The 21,855-nt window shown below is 39.8% G+C and overlaps 1 protein-coding gene across 1 annotated transcript in view; it reads left to right on the plus strand.

Annotated features, from left to right (window-relative positions):
• The first annotated feature begins 7,973 nt into the window (after positions 1-7,973).
• ATP6V0E1 (ATPase H+ transporting V0 subunit e1) overlaps positions 7,974-21,855 on the plus strand; it is a 42,886-nt gene continuing 29,004 nt past the window's right edge. The window contains exons 1-2 of the mRNA XM_043990234.1: positions 7,974-8,154; positions 13,456-13,503. Coding sequence (XP_043846169.1) covers positions 8,051-8,154; positions 13,456-13,503 — 152 coding nt within the window. The 5' untranslated portion in view covers positions 7,974-8,050. The remainder of the gene's footprint in view (positions 8,155-13,455; positions 13,504-21,855) is intronic.

Raw genomic sequence — 21,855 nt, forward strand, 5'->3', positions numbered from 1 at the left:
GCCTGAGTGTTACGTGGACTCTTTAGGAAAGCATCGCCAACATGGATTGGTAGATTGCTGTTTCCCTTCCTGAATGGGAATCCCTAAATCCTTTTACGATTTTGGCTTATTTCCTGGGTAATTGCAAGTGAAAATTTTTTTTCCATTTCAAAGTCCCTCCTATATGTTGCCTCTTCCTGTGTCATTTGGTTTATTTAAACAGCATTCCATGCATACATCTTTTTCAAAGCATGGGATAGCCACTTGGGAAGGAAAGGCTTCTTACTCCTGTCCTATCTCTTATCACATTGTTCCCCTTTAGGACCTGGACTCCACCTCCCCCACCCCCAATTCCCAACAGTCCTTGATGCCTACATTTGCCTCATTTCCTAGTTCCTTATTCTACTTTGTTCATTCTTAGGTTGGTTGGTTGGTTGTTGGTTTGTTTTTAGATTCCTATAGGATGGTAGAGATTGTAATATAGTGGCATAGCAGGAGCTCTGGACTGCAGTCATAAGATTTGGATTATCATCCAAGCTTCCCCAGTTGACAATATCAGGTCAGTCTTTCCAACTGTTTTCTAATCTGTAACCTGGTATAGTAATATTTGCCCTTGAAATAATGAATGTTGAAAGAATTTCAATCATATAATGTAGTGGCAGCCCATTACCATGGTTCTATCTCAGTAGTTAATAAACATTGAAAAAGTGCCTACAACAACACCAGGGATAGAAAAAGAAAGTCTGCCCTTAAGCAATTAACAACCTAGTGGAAGACTACACAAAAGGTAGCTGAAAAGTGAGTGGGTTGGGGAGGAAACCTAGGGAAAGGGGGGGAGTCAAAGAGAATGGAAATAAGTGCATCCTGATGAGAACTCAGAATCCACTCTTCAGACAAATGAAGGTGTGAGAAACAAGGCTGATTGGATCCTACAAGATGAGATTTTCCAATAATGAGTTTAGTGGAGCATAATGGAGAAGTCAGGTTGATTGCATCTGCAAAAAGTTACTTGTGAATTGTCCACCCCGGAGTTTGAATGGGTTTTCATAAGAGGAAGACTCAGAAGTAGGAATTGAGTATTGTCAGTTTTTGTGTGGAAAATGTTAAGCTGGTAAAATGTCAAGCTGGTTTTCTAATTAGTGGAAGAAATAGTTTTCATATGATTTGAGTTAAGCCGGGAACTCTTGGGGTAATGTGAATCGTTGCCTTACACTGTCATCCAATGTCTTTCTTCCAGATTCAGATGTATAAAATGAAGTTATATTCTAATCCAATTTCAGAATATGTTTACATCTCCCATGAGCACTTTATGCCTTTGTTGTCTTTCAGTCATTTCAGTCTGACTTTTCCTGACTCCATTGGGATTTTGTTGACAAAGCTATTGGAATGGTTTGCTATTTCTTTCTCCCAGTTTGTTAAGCAATCAGAAGTTAAGTGACTTGCCCAGGGCCACAGCTAGTAAGAGGCTGGATTTGAACTTGGGTCTTCCTGACTCCAGGCCCAGTGCTGTATACACTGAGCCACCAGCTGCTTCACTTAATACTTCCTGTTGGTTTTGATCTGTCAGAAATCCCACTGGGTTCCTGTGCTCTCTTTTCAAACCAAACTATTCAAGATTGAATGGTTTATGCCTGGAAGCCTTGCTGTAGATAGGGTAACACACCTCTTTAGCTCTTTTCTTGAAGAAGGATCTTTGGGCAATTAGGATTCATGTTTCTGGTAGAAAGGAGGATAAAAGCCACCACTTGCATAGTACTTTACAGTTTGCAAAGTACATGCTATTTCATTTGAACCTCAACAGCTCTGAGGTAGATGCTATTGTCTATCAGAGGCTAGTGACTGCTTCCTAAATACAAGGCCTTATGAGATGTGCCACAGTACCAATCCCCTCTGTTTAGGGCCTGCATTAAGGATTGAGATGGGACACTTTTACAGTGGATAAATTAAGGATAATAACTCAGCAAGTCCCTGAATCTCATCTCATCCCATCCCGCCCCCTGCAGTGAGGCATCTCAGCCCCATAAGATGATCATGGGGTGTAATTGTAGCATGGAGTGCTAGACTTGGGAAGCCTGAGTTTGCTCCCTCCCCCCCCCCAGCTGGTGTGTAGTTTTGAGCAAGCCATTTAACCTCTGATCCTATTTGCTCATCTGTTAAATGGGAATATTATAATACTTGGACTACCTACTTCAAGGTTGTGAGTAAAATTGCAGTATGAATGCAAATTATTCCTTATCCTTTGTGTTTTCTTTCTCTCTAGCTTCCCTTTACTGGAGGGAGCCTCTACATCTTAACATAGCTTTCCTATAAAAAGTCCCTCTGTCTTCTCCATAGACAGCAACTAAGGGAGGGAAGGGGCAGGACTCTCAAATACACTGTAATCATAAAACTGACTTGACACTAGGTTCTAGTGAGTGAGGGCAGTACAGCATAACATGTGACCAACAGTGACCTTGAAGGAGAAGATCCCTGGTATGAGACAGTCAAGAGAAACTTCACAAAAGGTCCAAAACTTGTAAGGGCAGCTAGGTGGTGCAGTGGATAGCACTGGCTCTGGAGTTAGAAGGACTTGAGGTCAAATCCAGCCCCAGACACTTGACACTTAGTAGCCATGTGACCTTGGGCATGTCACTTAAACCCATTGCCCCAAACATCTGGGATCATCTCCAGTCATCCTGATGTATACTTAGCACTGGACTCAGTTGGCTATGGAGGAGAGTGTGATTCGTGATGTCACCCCCATGTCATGGTCCTTTTTGAGAAGGACAAACAACTAAGGAAGGGTAGGCTTTAGATAGAAGAGGTGTAACGATTTTAAGGAAAGGGTGCTGCAAAGGGACATGGACAGACGCACACAGTGTGTTCTTGGGCATGTAGAGTTTGTGTGAGAGGACTGTAGCAAACTGGAGTGGTGGTCTGAATCATCTGGAAGCCAAGTGGCCCGAGCATGACCTTTGAATGTTATTGGACTTGATATCTTCAATTGCTTGTTCCCTGGACCAGACTGGAACAAGCAGCTTCCTTCTGACTTGAGAGACTTTAATTGTATCATTTTGAAAAGCTTTGCAGTGAGCACTTTAGTGCTTTTGAGGTTTATTAGGAAGGCAAAGGGCCATTGAATACTTGCTCAAACTCATGACTTTGTTATAAACCAATAATATCCTTGTCTGTGGTAGTTACATAAAAGCATGTACAGGTTTTTGTTAGCTCCAGAAGCTTGTGAAAAGCTTGGTTAAGGACATTTATTCATGAGTCATACTTAATACAAATCAGCAAATGATGTCATTGTTTTATTCATTGGACAGGATTCTTTTTAAAAAGAATTGACAAACATCAACAAATATGAACAGAACAATTTAGTACACACAGCTTAGGGGTTTTTTTGTTGAGGTTTTTCATTTTAAAAAATATTTCTTTAAAAGTCACATGGTTTTGGGTGGGTGGACTGGTCCTCTGCAATATGGTCTATTAGTATCTGTAGTAATTGGTGTAAACAGTCTGTTTTTGTTGAGCCCCAGGTCAGCATTGAATGAAGGCAATTGCAAACTGGCCACTTCATCCATCTCAGGTGGCAGGGATCCATCCTGTTTGTACTGTCCCTTGGGGACATTTATAGAGTTTTATCAGAGCCAGTGCCTGGCTTGTATCTGTGATGGAGGGAATGAACGTGCAGATTGTTGAATAAATAGCTCAGGTTAAGTACACTACCCTCTGCCAGGAGGACAACATGCTTGCCATCTGGCCAGATGACATGGCCCACCTGAGAGCTGAAGTGCTGTGTCCTACACAAGGCCTCTTCCTGATCTCCCCAGTGGCTAATGTGGGCTCCCACCCAACCCTAAAAATGACTGTACTTATTTGTCTATCTCGACTTACATGTTTTTTCCACCACCACTCCCTCAAGAATGTAAGCTCCTTGAGGGTAGGGACTGTTTCCTTTCTGCCTTTGTATATTCCTTGTGTCCATCACAGTGCCTGTCACATAGCTAGCTCTTCATAGATACTCTGACTAGTTGAGTTAGGAGTTCTTCCAGCTCTTAATATTCTATTATTCTATGAATGAATGAAGTGGGGAATCCTTTTGAGCTTGAACTCTTGCTTTAATAGCTTTAAGGCCAACAGTAGAAGAGGGGTTACTTGCCAATATTAGACTTCTGTGTGTCTGACTTTTCTGGTTACTCAGAACATGGTGGGACCATGGACATCTTCATTCCCAGGGTTGGGTACTGGAAATGATTTGGCAATGAAATATTCCTTTGCTCATTGGATGTGGGTTTGTTCTAACTCTCAAAGCTGAATCAAGTGCAGGGACTACTCTCCTGTATTTGTATCTCTGTTGGACCCCCTAGTAAATGGGTTTCAATTGTTGAGTATAAAATAAAATTTTATTGATTGTCTGATAGAAGGAGCTATTAGCTAATCCAGGACAAGAAAATGTAGTACTGTATAAGTCTTTGGGCCATCTTCAGTGACAGTATTCCTAACTCTTACTGCCCACCAAAAAATATTTTTACATGTAGAACTCAAGTAATTGTTTCTGATTCACTTAGCCATAAATTCAATTCAACAAATGTATTCCAAGCACGTACTATTACTAGTCCAACCTTATTTATTCACATCCAAGGTTTATAAGGAATAGATAAATATTTTCTGCATTTCACCAACTGCAAAACAATGAGGAAAAACCCAGGTGTCTGCATTTCCAGACATTTACTTCTAAGTCATTACTCAAAGACTTCTTAAATAAGGAATAATAAGGTGGGGTTAGGCAAGAGTTAAGAGCACAAATTAAGGACCTTAAGAGAAAGTGTCAGACTATGTTGAGAATGAGTAAGGGAGGGGGCAGCTAGGTGGTGCAGTGGATAAAGCACCAGCCCTGGATTCAGGAGGACCTGAGTTCAAATATGACCTCAGACACTTGACACTAGCTGTGCGACCCTGGGCAACTCAACCCCCATTGCCCTGCAAAAACCAAAAAAGAAAAAAAAAGAAAATGAGTAAGGGAGGGGATTGCTTTTCCCTATAGGAAATCAGGGGATATAGACTCAAGATTTGGGTTCAATCTTGACCCTATCATTTAATAGTTAACCCAATCTCTCAACATTCTTTCTTGAGTTCCTGTGGGATCAACTATCTTCTTTCTCTATGCAGATGACTCCCAAATCTATACCTCCTGAGCCTGAGGCCCACATCTGTTATCTGCAGGACAATAGGATGCTCCAAAGGCATTCCAATTTAAAAGGTCAAAAAAGGGAATTTATTTTCTTCCCCCTAAACCTAGTCTCCCTAATTCTATCCCTATTTCTATCATAGCCCTTACTTAGTTTCATAATCTAGGGATTATCTTCTACTCCTTACTCTCATGCACCTCCCAAATCTAATCATTTGCCAAGTCTTACTGCTTCTGCATTCCTTCCCTACATCTCTTATATCACTCTCCTATTCCTAAAATGCAGGTCTGCAAATGTCACTCCCAAACTCATTAAAACTGTGATGGCTCTTTATTGCCTATAAGTGCTACTATTTAACTTTTATTAGTTCAATGGTTTTTTTTTAGTGAGGCAATTGGGGTTAAGTGACTTGCCCAGGGTCACACAGCTAGTAAGTGTTAAGTGTCTGAGGCCAGATTTGAACTCAGGTACTCCTGACTCCAGGGCTGGTGCTCTATCCACTGCACCATCTAGCTGCCCCCAATGGCTATTTTTTTAAACCTTAAATTTTATTAATCTCTTCCTTGGTTTTCAGGATTTCCATTTTGGTGTTTAATTGGGAAATTTTAATTTTTTTTAGTTGCATGACCAATTCATCGATCTGCTTTCTTTTATTGATGTATTTGGTGTTCCTGACACATAGATACCTCATCTCCCATCTCTACACCATTGCACACAACCAGTTCCCCCACTTGGAATGAGCTCCTTCATCACCTCCACTTTTTGGAACCCCTAGCAAGCTCCTTTCAAAGCTCAGCTCAAAGGCTGCCTTCAGGAATCCTTCACTGATTCCTTCATTGTTACCTCTCACACCAAATAATTGCATTTACTCATTTACGTACATTTTGTATCACCCTCCTTCCCCAACTGTAAGCTTCACAAAGGCTGTTATTTTTCACTTTTGTTTTTGTATCCCTAACTTAACATGATGCCTGGCATATAGCAGCCACTTAATAAATGCTTTTCGAAAGAACTTATAAGGCAAGCTTCCCTCCTCCCTGAGAATTTATTAAAGGAAAAAACAGTAGTTAAGAGTGATTTCAAGGCCAAGGATATTAGGTAGGCATGGAATTTGTAAACACTGCATCAAATCTTGTTGGTAAAATTTAATAGCATCTTAAAACATCTATAGGAATTTTTCCTAATGGTCTTATTCTTTTAAAAATATACATTTTATTAAATATTTCCCAATTACATGTAAGAAAATTTAACATTCATTTTTTTTTTTTTTTTAGTGAGGCAATTGGGGTTAAGTGACTTGCCCAGGGTCACACAGCTAGTAAGTGTCAATGTTCTGAGGCCGGATTTGAACTCAGGTACTCCTGACTTCAGGGCCCGTGCTCTATCCACTGCGCCACCTAGCTGCCCCCAACATTCATTTTTTTTAAAAATGTGAGTTCGAAATTCTTTTCCTCCTTCCTGTCCCCTCCTCCACTCTTTTTTTTGGGTGGGGCAATGAGGGTTAAGTGACTTGCCCAGGGTCATACAGCTAGTGTCAAGTGTCTGAGGCCGGATTTGAACTCAGGTCCTCCTGAATTCAGGGCCAGTACTTTAACCACTGCACCACCTAGCTGCCCCCTCCTCCACTCTTTAAATAGACGAGCAATATTGATTATACATGTCAAGTCACACAAAGCACATTTCCATATTAGCCATGTTGCAAAAGAACATAAAGCAAAATAAAGTTTAAAAAGTATGCTTCAGTCTGTATTCAGTTCATCACCTATCTCTGTCAGTATAGGAACTTCATCATGGGTCCTTTGTAATTACCTTGGATCTTTGTCTTGATCAGAGTAGCTAAGTTGTTCATAGTTGATCATCATTACAATATTGCTGTTCTGCTTACTTCACTTTGCATCAGTTTGTAAATCTTCCCAGGTTTTTCTGAAACCATCCCACTCCTCATTTTTATAGCACAAAAATATTTCATCACAGTCATATACCACTACCTCTTCAGTCCCCCTCAATTTCCATTTCTTTGCCACCATAAAAGAAGCTTGCACATGTGGGTCCTTTTTCATTTTCCTTTGGTTTCTTTGGGATACACACCTAGTAGTGGTATTTCTGGGTCAAAGGGTATGCAGTTTTATAGCCTCTGGGGCATAGTTATAAATTGTTCTCTAGAGTGGTTGGGCCAGTTTACAACTCCACTAACAGTGATTTAGTGTCTCAATTTTTCTACATGCCCGGCGACATCTGTCATTCTCCTTTTCTGTCATGTTAGCCAATATGAAGGTGTAGGGTGGTACCTCAGTTTTAATTTTAGTTTCTCTAATTACCAGAGATTTAGAGCATTTTTTCATATGGCTATAGATGGCTTTGATTTCATTTGAAATCTACATGTTCATATATCATGGTCTTATTCTTTAAAAATAAATACATATATACACATATAAAAATACGTATATAAAAGTACACACATGGGCAGCTAGGTGGCGCAGTGGATAAAGCACCGGCCCTGGAGTCAGGAGTACCTGAGTTCAAATCCAGCCTCAGATGTTTGACACTTACTAGCTGTGTGACCCTGGGCAAGTCACTTAACCCCAATTGCCTCACTAAAAAAAAACAAAAAAAAAACCCAAAAGTACACACATGCCATTCACTTGAATACAGCTTCAAGGTTGCAGTTCCCGAGGCTAACCATCTCGCGGCAAAGCTCAAACCCTAGGGCTCTATCAAGCCGGCCACGAGCCCCGCCCACGTCACGTGAGAGGGCGGGGAATTGACCGATGCGCGCGTGCGCACCTAAGGAGGAGGGGGCGGGGCCTCACCCTGTCACGGGGTTCTTTGTTGACACTTCCTGGTTGGGCTCGGAGCGAGTCTGGTGAGGGGAACTGGGCTGGGGAAGATTTGTCGCAGCCATGGCGTACTCAGGCCTTACGGTGCCCATCATTGTGATGAGCGTGTTCTGGGGGGTCGTCGGTTTCTTCGTCCCGTGCTTTATCCCCAAAGGACCCAATCGAGGGTAAGTGTTCGAGGGGCAAGGGTGAGGGCTGCCGGCCGAGGCCCCGGGTTTCCTCGTTTGGCCTGTGCGGGTTAAACCGTCAACACACGTTTATTAAGAGCCTACGGTGTGCCAGGCACCTGCTCGGGGGCCGGGAGACCCCGGAGGGCTTCGAGTAACGTAGGCCAGAGACGGGGACAGAAGACCTGTGGGGGCCGGTGGTGGTCACGAAGCGTAATACTTAGCCGAGGGAGAGGAGGCTTAGGGTCGCGTGTGACTGAGGAGGCCTTTGAGGACCCCTCCTTCCGCCATCTCTTGCAACCCACGGCCCAGGGTGGGGTTTGTGTTTTCCTTCTTTGGGTGTGTTTGGGAGAACCCAGCCCGAAAGAGAAAAAAGGAGAAGTCGGACCCGACGCCGCCCAAACGTGGGCTGGTTTGTATGAACCCGGCGGGGAGGCTTTCTAAAAATCACAAGAAATCCAGAACGCGGTCTCCTTTCTTTCCCCTCCCGGTTACTTAATGGGTGACTTGTCTAGTGTGAGGTTACAGGAACTCCTGGCTAATAGCCGAACTGGTCTCTTCGAGACCCTGCCCTACGAAGGGTGTCGAGAATTTGTTCTTGGGTTTTAGGACTGAGCAAGTCCAACCTCTTTGTTTTACAAATGAGGAAACCCAGGCCCTGGAGAGGTTGAATGACTTGCCTGGTGAGTGTGTCTAACAGATAGTATGTAACGACCAAACTGGAAGAATCCAGGTCTTCCAGACTGAAAGTCCAGTGCTCCAGGCATTTCCCCACGATGTCCTTCATGTTAAGTGATAGGACGTTAGGTCAGTGGCTTCAAGATGTTCTTTTGAAGTCATTCTGTGCCCTTTAACTATTGAAGGGTAATATTATTTTTTCGACACATGGCCCTTACTTGCGATTAGTTAAGGGCACTAGATAAAGTTAGTTTTAGAGCTGCTATAAATAGAGCTGGAAGGGACTTTCTGTTTGGCTTTTCTTAATTGGCCCAGCTACTTGTGCCCTTCCTCCCAAAATCACCTTGTATATATTTTGAATAATCATCATCTTCATAACTAATATTTATATAGTGCCTACCATGTGCCAGGCATTGTGCTGAGCACTTAACAATTATTATCTCATTTGATCCCCACAGGAGGGTAGGTGTTTTATTATCCCTATTTTACAGATGGGGAAACTGAGGCAAACTTGACTTCCCAGGGTTACACAGCTAGTAAATATCTGAGGCTGGATCTGAACTCAGTTCTTCCTGACTTCAGACGTAGTCTCTGTCCTTCGTGCTACCTAACAGCTCTTGTCATGTACTTTTTTTTTTTTTTTGGTGGGGCAATGGGGGTTAAGTGACTTGCCCAGGGTCACACAGCTAGTAAGTATCAAGTGTCTGAGGCTGGATTTGAACTCAGGTACTCCTGAATCCAGGGCTGGTGCTTTATCCACTGTGCCACCTAGCTGCCCCCTGTCATGTACTTTTATGAATATCCATCTATCTATCTATCTATCTATATGTACATGTCATCACTATTAGAATGGAAACTCTTTGAAAAACTTTGTATTCCCAGAGCTCTACACCTGACACTTAGTAGACATGTAATAAATGCTTGTTGATTGATAGACCTGGTCCCACTCTTTCTTTTTACAGATAAGAAAACTGAGGCCCAGACAAAAGGAAGCCATACAACCCAAGATTACACATCTTAGGAAACTGGTTGCAGCCCCAGTGCCCTTGCATTCCCAGTGCAAAATTCTTTGTTACACCCACTTCTGTACTCTCAGTACATACTTTTTATAGCTGATCTTTTTCTTTAAAGCCTACTTCAAGACACTTACTCTCTAGATTCTTTTTGCTCTTTAGTCACTTGTAAACTCAGAATCATGTGACTTGTAACTTAAGACTATAACTCACCCATTGTTTGAAGTATCACTTAGTACTTGATATCTTGAAAATATTTGTTTGGTCCAAGGCTATTGTGAAAGTTAATAGGTACTAAACAAATATTTGTTAAATGAATTATTTTACATTCCCTTCTCTTTTCCCCTCCTTGTTCCCCTCCCAATTCTTTATTATAGGAGATATTTTTCATCTTGTCTTTTTACCGTCTGTGTCTTGCACATCATAGGTAGGTGCTTAATAAATGTTCATTAGATTCCATTAAGTTTACTATTGAAAAGTATTAAAAACCTAAAATATTTACATCATCGCAGCTTCTCTTTGAACAGCTTTTACTACTTGGACTAAATATGTTACAGATTTATGAGAATTTAGTTAAAAATATATAGCTTTTAAAAATATATATATATATCTTAAACAAAATTTCACAAAGTAAATAACCAGGCAGCATTTGAAAATGAAATTTCTTTTGCAGTTATATGGATATATTTGGAGTTTGTGATACTAAGGTTGGATATAATGCAGCAATTAATAATTTAGTATGCAGGAATTCTAGAGTATTTTCTTAACTACATATTCTAAAATTTAGATTCTTATCCCTGAATTTCTGCCATTCTGATGATTCATGATTTGCTACCTCTTAGTGCCCTACATCAGAGGTGTCAAATGTGCTGAAACAGGTGAGGCCAACAACATTCTGGAGTTCAGCCTGAACCAGATTAAAATGTAATTAGAAAATATTTAACAAAATAAATAAAAATACAATAAAATGAATTAACACCTCACCTCCCACCCCCCAGTCCTTAAGGGCAGGAACTATTTTTATTTTGTCTATTTACACATAATCATATTAGGTAATATTAGTATGTAGTTTTCTAAGTCAATATGTAGTCTACAAGAATCTTTATATGTGATTTTGTGTTTCTGTTTGAGTTTGACACCATTGCCCTACCCTTTTCTATTCTGTACAGCTATTCTTCCTTTAATAATCCTCATTTATGATACTAATGAAACAAGCATTCGTGATTATTAGTTATTGGTCCACTGCTACAGATTAACTCCTTAGTACAGTGCCGTACACATAGTTGGTACTTAGTAAACGTTTGTTCATTTGAGCAGGCTCCTAGTATCTTGAGCCTTATGACGTGAGGCCACTGACTGTACAGTTGATTACCAAGGACAAGAGAACATTGGCCTTACTTTTCCAGCTATAGCTGCATGAAATTATTTGATCAGCTGCTTAGTGATATAGTCTCCAGATCCAAGTTTGATCCTCCATGCTAATATTCTTGCTTGATTTATAGTCAACTCCAGCTACCTTTTAGAGAGAGTACAACCTTTCTGAACACATTCACTTAATAAAAAGTACTAGCTATAGTAATTGTCATTTTCCATATCATTCTTAGATGTGTCAGGTGTTTAACAATCATTATCCTATTTTATCTATGGAGTAGCATTAAAATGTAAGTGCTACAGTGTTGTTATCCACATTTTACAGATGAGGAAACAGGTTTAGAGGGGTTAAGTAACTTGTTTATGTTTTCATAATAAACAAATGCCAAAGGCAGGATTTGAACCCTTGCCTCATCTGACTTAAAAGTCTAGCACTCTCTGCAGTATGCCACTCTGGCATTGCATAAAGGGCCTCTTCTATGTTGGATATGGGGAAGAGACATAAAAATGAATATGACACAGTGCCAGCCCTTAAGGTTGTAGTCAAGAAGACAAGAGGAAGGCATACCTTCTCCTCCAAATTTTTGTAAACTCTGCCTATTCATACTCTTGGAATAATCATTATGAGAAATCTTAAGAGTGTTTCGATAGTATATACTTCTCACATATAGCATTTTCATTCATTCAACAAATGTTTTGAGTATTTGTGCTACTACTAGTCAAAGAAGGGTTACAAAAGATATATATAAGACTAGGATCTGTGCTTCCACAACTAACACCTGTCTGTCTCTGGGTCCATCGCTTCTCTAAAGTTTCAGTTTCTTCACACCTGACAATCAAGATTTATTAATACTTACATAACCTACCTCATAGACTAGTGTGCAGGCATTTTGTAAGCCCTTTTAAGAGACTGTATAAATGAGTGTTGTGGTTACATTATAATAATATAGTTGGGGAAATGGCAGATGCCTGCACCTACCTACACAAACACACACACATATTCTTTCTCTTGCTCTCGCTCTCTTTCTCATATCTGGTCTATACCACAACCCTGGGAGGTAGGTACTATTATTATCCTCATTCTGTAGATAAGGAGGCAACAGAAGTTTAGTGACTTGCCCAGGGTCACACAACTAATAAATGACTCCAGCCCTAGCACACTGTTCCAGTAGTTTATGTCTATGGGGATAAGGGCTGATTTGAATTATAGTGGTGGTAGAGTAGCAGCACTGAGATAGAAAGACAATTTATAGGAATTTGGTTCCTAAATTTCAGAAATGAAGAAAAGGGAAGAATCAAAAATGACTGAAAATATTGGTGACATGAATAGAGGCAGCATGTAACAATGGAAGGAGCATTGGCTTTAGAAGCAGAAGACATCAGTACAAATCCTAGCTCTCCTGATTACTAGTTGTGTGATAAGTCACTTCTTTGGCCCTCAGTTTCCTTATCTATAAAAACAAAAGGGGGCCGGCAGCTAGGTGGCCCACTGGATAGAGCACCAGCGACCAGTAACACTAGCTGTGTGACCCTGGGCAAGTCACTTAACCCCAATTGCCTCACAAAAAACCAAACAAAACAAAAAAACCCCAAAGGGGTGGGAGTGGAGTAAATTACCTTTAAGGTTCCTTCTAGCTCTAAATCTGTGATTCTTTAATACTCTGAAATGCAAAGGGGCATAGGACTGAAGAATGATATAGAGGATTAATTTAGTTTTAGATATTATATTTGAGGATAGGGAAATGTAGGTAAATAAAGGACAATGGAACATAAGCAAGAAGTAGTGACTTTGAGAGTACAAGGGCTTTAGGGGTTTTTTAACTTTTTCTTTTACATTTCTATTCTAACTGGTGACAGTCCTTGGTGGTTTTTTTTTTTCCATGCAAATGGAAACAGTTTAATTTTCAATCAGGAGGGGATCAGGATAAGCACTGGTTAATAAAGTGTCCCAAAAGTCTTGGTGCAGTTTTAAGCTTTAATAAAATTTAAATAGGTTAAAACTGTACTAAGACTTTGGGGACACCCTGTGTATCTTTCTACTAATATTTAAATACTTAAGTATCTACTGTTTTGTTCAGCCATGTACTGCAATGTATAAGCAGGTAGACACTAATGCATGGTCCTGTGACTTAGCTCCAGACAGTTTGGAAATGACCAAAACCAATGGAATAGAAGTGCTGCAGTTCAGTCTAGCAGTTATTCAGCATGTGACTGACTGACTATTTTTTTTCTCTTTCAGGGTTATCATCACCATGCTAATAACCTGTGCTGTTTGCTGCTATCTCTTGTAAGTATGCACAAGTATTGCTCTTGGGCATCTGTAACCTGTATAATTCAGAAGCAAACCTATAGCCATTAACACTAAATTGAGAATCTTTATTAGGCTGTTTTCCCTTGGCCTTTTTTTTTTTCCACAAGTAACATTTAGAACCATCTGCTAGAAAATACCAAGATATGTTTTCTGCCTTAAGATGTAGGAGAGATGTATAGATAATATATCCTGAAGGTAATGCTAATGCAATCTGCTTGAGATTTACTGAGAACTATAAATCATCTGGCTTTGCTCTAATATGCATTTCATATTCTTTCTCCTGTGAAATATGTATTCCTGCCTCCTTCATCGAACTATCCCATTCTGAAGCAGTTCTTGCTTCTTGTTTTTGTTCGTTTGGTTAATACAATTTTGAGCTGGAATCATCTTGAAGTCTAGTAAGGATCTATCTTAAAAACATTCAATCTAAGTTATGCCCATATGATAATAGCTTCCATTTTTAATGTTATATTTATATATATTATTTATATTATAAATAAATATTATTATTAACATACATGAATTGTTGAATGAAATCTATTTTAATATTTTTAAAGTGATGCCTTCTTTGACATTTTTTGAATTCTATTCTTTAAACATTTTTATCAGAAACTATAGTTAAACTATTTTAAGGGTAGGTGACTTTTTTTCCAATATTCCTGTTAACATCATCTCTACCTCCCTAATACCAAGGAAAATATCAACCAGTAAGCATTTATTGAGTGCCTACTGTGTACCAGGAATTGTCTTGGGTGATGAGGCTACAATAATAAAAAATGAAACAGTTCTTGTCGGTAAGGAGCTTACATTTCACATGGAGAGATAGCATGTATATATAAACTGAATGTAATTTATATGTTTAGAGGACAATACATTAGTGGTTGGGTGGATCAGGAAAGGCTTCATGGAGAAAGTGATGTTTGAGCAGAATTTTAAAGGAAAATAAGGGATTCTGAGATGGGTGGGTGAAGTAAGAGTACATTTTAGGCATAGGGGACAGACAGTTGGTACAAGGCATCTAGACTTACAGATTGAAGTTTATTAAGTAGGGGAGTAATATGGTTAGACCTGCACTTTAGGAAAATTTATTTGTCACCAGTGTGGAGGATATATTGGAGGGGAAAGAGATGTGAGGCAGAGAGACCAATTAGGAGCCTTTTGAGATTGTCTGTGAGAGTGGGTCTGAACTAGATTCATTGTGTTGTGAGCAGAGAGAAGGGAACTGATAATGTGGAAGTTTAAAAAAAAGAGACTAGGCAACTGGTTGGATATGTGAGGTAAAGGAGAGTGGGAATCAGGAATAATGTTGAGGTTGAAAAACTGAGTGATTGGAAAGATGGTGGTGCCTCAGCTGTTTCTGGTTTGTTTTGGTTGGGGGGGGGGTTGTTGGTTTGTTTGGGTTTTTTTGGTGAGGCAGTTGGAGTTAAGTGACTTGCCCAGGGTCCCACAGCTAGTAAGTGTCAAGTGTCTGAGGCCAGATTTTAACTCAGGTCCTCCTGAATCCAGGGCCGGTGCTCTATCCATTGAGCCAACTAGCTGCCCCAGCAAGCATTTATTAAGTGCCTACTATGGGCCCTGTGCTAAGTCCTGGGGATACAAAGAAAGGTAAAAAACAATCCCTACTCTCAAGGAGTTCATGATCTGATGAGGGGAGACAACATGAAGACAACTATATACGAACAAGATATAAACAGGATTGACTGAAGATAACCACAGAGGGAAGGGGGAATAGAGAAAGGCTTCTTGTAGAAAGGGAAAGACTTTAGCTGTGATTTGAAGGAAGTCAGGAGCTGGAGATGAGGAACAAAACCATTCTAGGCATGGAGACAGCCAGCGAAAATGCATGGGATTGGGAGATGGATTGTCTTGTGCAAGGAAAAGGAAGTATGCTAGTGTCATTAGATTTCAAAGTAGTTGGGGTGGGGTGGGGTGAGTAAGGGGTAAGCAGATTGAAAAGGTAAAGAAGGGGCTAGATTATGAAGATCTTTTAATGCCAAACAGGACTGTATATTTTATTTTGGAAGTGAGAGGGAACCAGTAGAGTTTTTTGAATAGGAGAGTGACATGGTCTAACCTGTTTTGATTTGTTGTTTTTTCAGGGCAATGGGGGTTAAGTGACTTGCCCAGAGTCACACAGCTAGTAAGTGTCAAGTGTCTGAGGCTGGATTTGAACTCAGATCTTCCTGAATCCAGAGCCGGTGCTTTATCCACTGCACCACCTAGCTGCCCCCCCTTCCCTTTTTTTCTTTTTTAAAAAACATTTTTATTTAAAGTTTTGAGTTCTTTCTATCCCTCCTTCCCTCGATCCCCTCCTTCCTCCCTGAGGTGGTAAGCAGATACACGTTATACATATGCAGTTATGTAAAACATTACCATATTAGTCATTTTGTATAAGAAAACTTGAATAAAAGAAAAATGAAAGGGAAAAATAGGGTGCTTCAGTCTGTGTTGAATTGATATCAGTTCTTTCTCTGAAGGTGGATAGTGTGCTTTATCATTAGTCCTTTGGGAATATATTGGGTCATTGTATTGCTGAGAATAGTTAACTGACCTGTCCTTTAGGAAGATCACTTTGAAAGCTGAGTGAATGATAAGCTAGAGTGTGGAGAGACTTGAAGCAAGGAGACCAATCAGAGGCTATTGAAGTATTCCAAGTATGAGATGATTTGGATCTGCATTATGTGTCAGAAGGAAGAGAGGCATATATGAGAGATGTTGGCAGAGATAGAATCAACAGGACTTGGCTACAGATTGGTTATATGGAGGAGAGTGACTGATGAATTCTAAGCATGACATTTAGTGTGGTGGTGCTCTGGACAATAATAGGAAAGTTAAGAGGGAAGAGTTTTGGGGAAAGGTAATGAGTTCAGTTTGGGACATTTTAAGTTTAAGTGTCACCTGTTGGACGTCCAGTTTTAGATGTCCTAAAGGCAGCTGAAGATGTGAGACTGGAGGTGGGAGAGAGGTTAGGACTGGAGAGGGGATTAAGTGGAACAATGAGTATAGGCAACTTTTCTTTCTAGGAGTTTTGATGAGAGATAGGAGAGATATACAGAAAAAAATCTTAAACTGACGGTAGAGTCTTTTGAAGGTTTTTGGGGGGGATTGGAGGAGACTTGGATCTGTTTGTAAGTAGCAGAGAAGGAATAGTAGATAAGGAGAGATTGAAGATTATTACAAGAAAGGTGGTGGTTAGGGATGACATGGAGCAGTCTACTGGATTAGGGAGAAAATGGGATCAAGGGTAATTGACCTTGGCTAGGAGAAGGGTCACCTTTTATCAGAGACTGAAATAAAGTAAGATGGAATGAGGGATGATAAATATCAAGGGGTTTTGAGATGTAGACAAGGGGAGAAACAAGACCTCACAGATAATGGTCTCTATTATTTGGTAAAGTATAAGGCAGTATCCTTGTCTTAGAGGGAGGAGACAGTGTGGGAGATTTTTAGGAAAGATTGGAAAGTTTGGAATGGCCTCAATGCAGAGTAGCATAGAGAACTGGTTAAGGAAGAATAAAAAAAAATTGTCATTCACACTAAGGTCCAGTTAAGATGAGATAAACATAAATGTGTAGAGGACCCATTTGGCTCAGTAGTATGATTTCCTCAAGTTCTATTCTGCCTCAAGTAGGAGTTGAAGAAGTATACAGTTCAATATTAGGGTTGGGCATAGGATAGGGGCCAAGGGATTCAAGATTAGAGGGCATTGTAGAGTCGAAAAGGTTAAAAAAAAAATAGGGTCAGAGAAGGGAAAGCTTGGGAAAATACTGAAGAATGGAGGAATTGTAGATTCCATCGAGGATAAAGAATAGGCCCAGGAGGGTTAAGGCACAGGGAGAGATGTGAAGAGAGGAGGTTATGAACTGACAAAGAAACATCAAAGTTTTTGATTATTTAAGTGGAATACTTATGGGTAATGGAGAGATCAAATGCACGTCCTTCCCTCTGTTCAGCCTAAGTGAAGTGAAGTGATCATCAGAGTTGAGAAGATTGCAGAATTAGAAGGTCAGATTGTTTGAAGGGGGCATCAATATGACATTAGCAGAATGGAGGTGAAGAGGAAAACTAAACCAAGCGTTGAAGTCCTGAGGGAGGGAGAATGTTTTGTGGACCAGTAGATAGTTGCTAATATTATCTTGTTTGGGTGATTAATTTGAATGGCAAACCTCAAAGGAGAAGAGAGGTTCTTTAGTGATGTTGCCAGAGTTAGAGTGGAAGTGGCATTGGGGAGCAAGGAATATTCCAACGTCCCTTGCAGGATCAATGTGTCCAGTAGCATAAGAGAAAGTATAGCCAGTTCTGGAGACAGCAGCTAGAGATGCAATATCATCATCAGCAAAGCTGAATCCCTGGAAGTAGATGAAAGGAACCCAAGAGCAATAGGTCTAAAAGGAAGGAAAGTTTAACCATGAAAAAGGATTTTCAGTGGGCACAGTGGGACATGTAAAGAGTCAGGTTGAGATGAATCTGGTTAAAAGAAGAAGTTGGGGTTGGAATGGTTTACACTTCAGTTGTACAGATTTATCATCATAGGAATTGGGAGAGGAAGTAAGGAGTGAGTTTGTGAGTCATACAGTCAAATTCTGGCAGCCCTCCTTGCACTCAAGTGAACTCTGGAAGGGATGGAGTGCTCTGTCTAGGAGTGGTCTTAGTTCAACATCCCCTTAGTAGGGAATGAAGAACATGTTTGTCAGACCTATGTTTGAAGGAACAGGGATGAAAAATGGAAAAAAGAATCTGCGAACAGTACTCTATGTTTCTCTAGCTTTCTTTTTCATAGGCTGAAATACTTCTGAGGACAGCCATTCATAGTTGGAGATGAGGCAGATCTTGGTTCTGTTGCAACTTGGATTTAGCTAGATAGGTGCATATGTGCACATGTGCTGTCTGCTCAGTCATTTGCTCACTTGTTTTGGTGCTCTTTTAAGTTCTTGCACATTACTGCTATTACTATATTTCAAGTCTTGTCTAAATAGCAACCATAGAAGTTGGTTTCCTTTGGAACTTTAGATCCTAGTAGAATCTGCTTCACTACATTTTCCAAACAATTTAAATCGGCCACAGAACTGTTTGTGCTTATTTGGAAATGTAGGGGTCTTTTTTAGGCAGTAGCTTAGGGAAGTCTGGGGATAGATGGTACTTGAGATATTACTCTGAGCTCTTTTTAGCTTTGAGGGCAGAAAAAGGGTAGCCAGTACAATGCAGTGGGAAGATCACACATAATTTTGGATCTAGAGGACTCAAGTTCAAAGCCCAGCACTTCTGTAGCTCTGTGACCCAGTGTCAACTGTAACCCTCTGGGGATTCCCATTTCTTCATCTGTAAAATGAGGGGGTTGGACTAGATGATACCAGAAGTCCCTTCAGGCTCTAACTCTGTGATCGTGAGCCTGTGAAATGAACAGCAATATGAAGAATTTAGAGAAGTTTGTTACACATTGAGTTAAAACCAGAGAGATTTTCATTAGTCTGGAATGGTGTAGGTGTGGTCCTGCCTAAAGGCCATGGACTAGGTGACCTCTTTGCCAGTTCTGTGATTCTAAATGGAGCCTTTTTCTGCTTGAAATACCTCATTTCCTCCTTTGCAAATATTAATTGACTTCTTGTAATCTGTGAGGTAGGTAGTAGCATCTTCATTTAAAAATGAGAAAATTAAGGGACAGAGGAAATTATTTCACCAAACTCATACCATGATCCTTGATTAGCGCTGATGAAACATTCCTTCTTTCTTCTCCTTTTGGTACTTGGGTTAATTGATCCCTTTACCTATACTTTTTTTTTGAGAGGTAATGTGGGGAAGGTATGAAGAATACTTCAGATTTAAGTGAAAATTTTATCTAATGGGGCTTTAATTTTGGGAAACACCAAACAAAATAGTACTAAGTCAAGGAGTAAAAGGATGGCACTGAATTTGGTATCAGAGAACCTGTGTTCATATTCTGGCTCTGGTACTTGCTACCCTTATGATCCTGAGCAAGTCACTTAATATCTTTAGACTTCATTTTCTTCCTGTGTAAAATGAAGGAGTTGGATAAAATCTTTCAGATTCTCTCTGGCTCTAAATTCTTTAATCTGACTGTGTACGAGATAACTTTTCACTTCCCAGAAAGTATTCATAACATGCCGTCCTGGAAAAGAGTCTCTAAAAGAACAGCACATAGTCTCTATTGCAAACTTAAACGCTATTGAAGGAGTTGTTTTTTTAGGGTGTAAGTAATAAAGTGAGGTTTTTTGTTTTGTTTTTCAGAAAATAGCCTTTGTTTTATTGAAACCTGATTTACTTAACTTTAGTTTATGGATAGCAAACTGTCCTCATTTATAAAATGATGAGGTTGGTTTAGGGACCCTTCCAATTCTAAATTCCTATGATACTCTTTTAGTGAGAATTTACTTGAAAACCATGGGAATCAAATTCCAAAATATGTTTTAAGAACATTTATCTTCATCTAACTGGCAAGGGATGTGGCATTGGATAAATTTTGAAAACCAAAGACATAGCATTTTGTTTCAGTGATTCTTATATCCTTGGGGGGGGGGGCAATGAGGGTTAAGTGACTTGCCTAGGGTCACACAGCTAGTAAGTGTCAAGTGTCTGAGGTTGGATTTGAACTCAGGTCCTCCTGAATCAAGGGCCAGTGCTTTATCCACTGAGCCACCTAGCTGCTGATTCTTATGTCTTAAAGAGAATTCATTTGGATTAAAACATTTGAATTTGCCGAAGACTTTGGATTTGCTAAATAAAGGACTGTTTTGAAATGCAGTTTTTTTCTGTTGTCAGTAACAGAGCTGTTTCAGGAAATGACAAATCTTTCTAGCTTGTGCTAGTTTGGGTTATAAAACAAGGGGGATTTAACTTGTTTGAGCACTGCAGAAATCAGGATCTACGCAAGTACAATCCTCTTTCTGTTAATGGTTTAGCAAGTCTAAAAAATAACTTGCATATTTTAAGGCTGTTATCAGTTCATTTGTTTTATTAACATTTAAAAGATTGCTTTAATCCCTTGAGATTAAATAATGTTGGTTTTTATGAATTTAACCTACTTGGTCATGTGTTAACTTTATAAGTTTTCATTTTCCCAGTAAGAAGCTGAGCTTAAGGATTAAGCCATAAATAGTGATCTTACAGTATGAAGATGCAGTTGCTTTTTGGAAAATATGAAAAAGGTCCTCTGTTGATTATCTCCAATTCATCCTTTCTATCTTGTTTGCATATTGTCTCCAACATTAGAATGTGGAGAGCATGGACTGGCTTTTGCCTCTCCTTGTATTCCCAGCATTTAAAGCAAAGGGCTTAACACTTAATAGACACTTCATAAATGCATGTTGTTGACCGGTTATCATTTATCTGCTGGTAATTCTTATCAGGGCTTCTTTTGTATAGTTCCTTATTAACTCCTGCTACTCACTATGAATTGTAAACCACAGAATCTCAGTCAACTTCCATCCAAATCTTTGATCTCATCAGTGGAGCTATTCCTTCCAGTGATCCAGTTCACATTCCAACTGTCCTACACAAAGTTTTGTCTACTGTGTCCCATGAGACTTCCAAAAGGAGTCCACCCAGCATACTTGGAGGCTAGATATTTAATACCAGTGGATCACACAAGTTGTCTACAGACTAACACTCTTTCTTGCTACATGATGGACTCATCTATTTTTTCTAATCATAGATGACATGTTATCACTTCTTTATTTATAATATAAAGTAGCCTGCTTACTCTCATCATATTTCTCTTTGTTGCCCTTTGAGTGCTCTTTTTTTTTTTTTTTGGCAGGCAGTTGGGGTTAAGTGACTTGCCCAGGGTCACACAGCTAGTAAGTATCAAGTGTCTGAGGCCAGATTTGAATTCAGGTACTCCTGAATCCAGGGCCGGTGCTTTAACCACTGTGCCATCTAACTGCCCCTCCTTTGAGTGCTCTTTAACTTTTAATTCTTTGGAGGATGTGGGCTTCCCTGATTTATAGCCATACAGCATAACCAGAATAGTAATGCTTAATACTAATAGGTTTTTACTTTTCCATTATGATCATTCCCAAAGATAATCTAGCCAACTCTCTTTTTTTCTATTCAGTTCTAGGCTCAAACCCACTGTTCATTTACAGTTTCTATCCAGGATATATAATACAAGACTTCTTAAACTTTTTCCACTTGTGACCCCTTTTTGCCTGAGAAATTTTTATCCAACCCTGGGTATCTAGGTACATAAAATATAGCCTTTCACTGTTGCCAAATTTTTAGCAACCCCCACAGCTTAAGAAGCTAGACTCTAATAGATTAATTCTATGTTATCCATTCAACTGTATTTCATAGTCTAAACAATAGCCATCT

The sequence above is a fragment of the Dromiciops gliroides genome, chromosome 2, assembly GCF_019393635.1.
Source record: "Dromiciops gliroides isolate mDroGli1 chromosome 2, mDroGli1.pri, whole genome shotgun sequence".
NCBI lineage: Eukaryota > Metazoa > Chordata > Mammalia > Microbiotheria > Microbiotheriidae > Dromiciops > Dromiciops gliroides.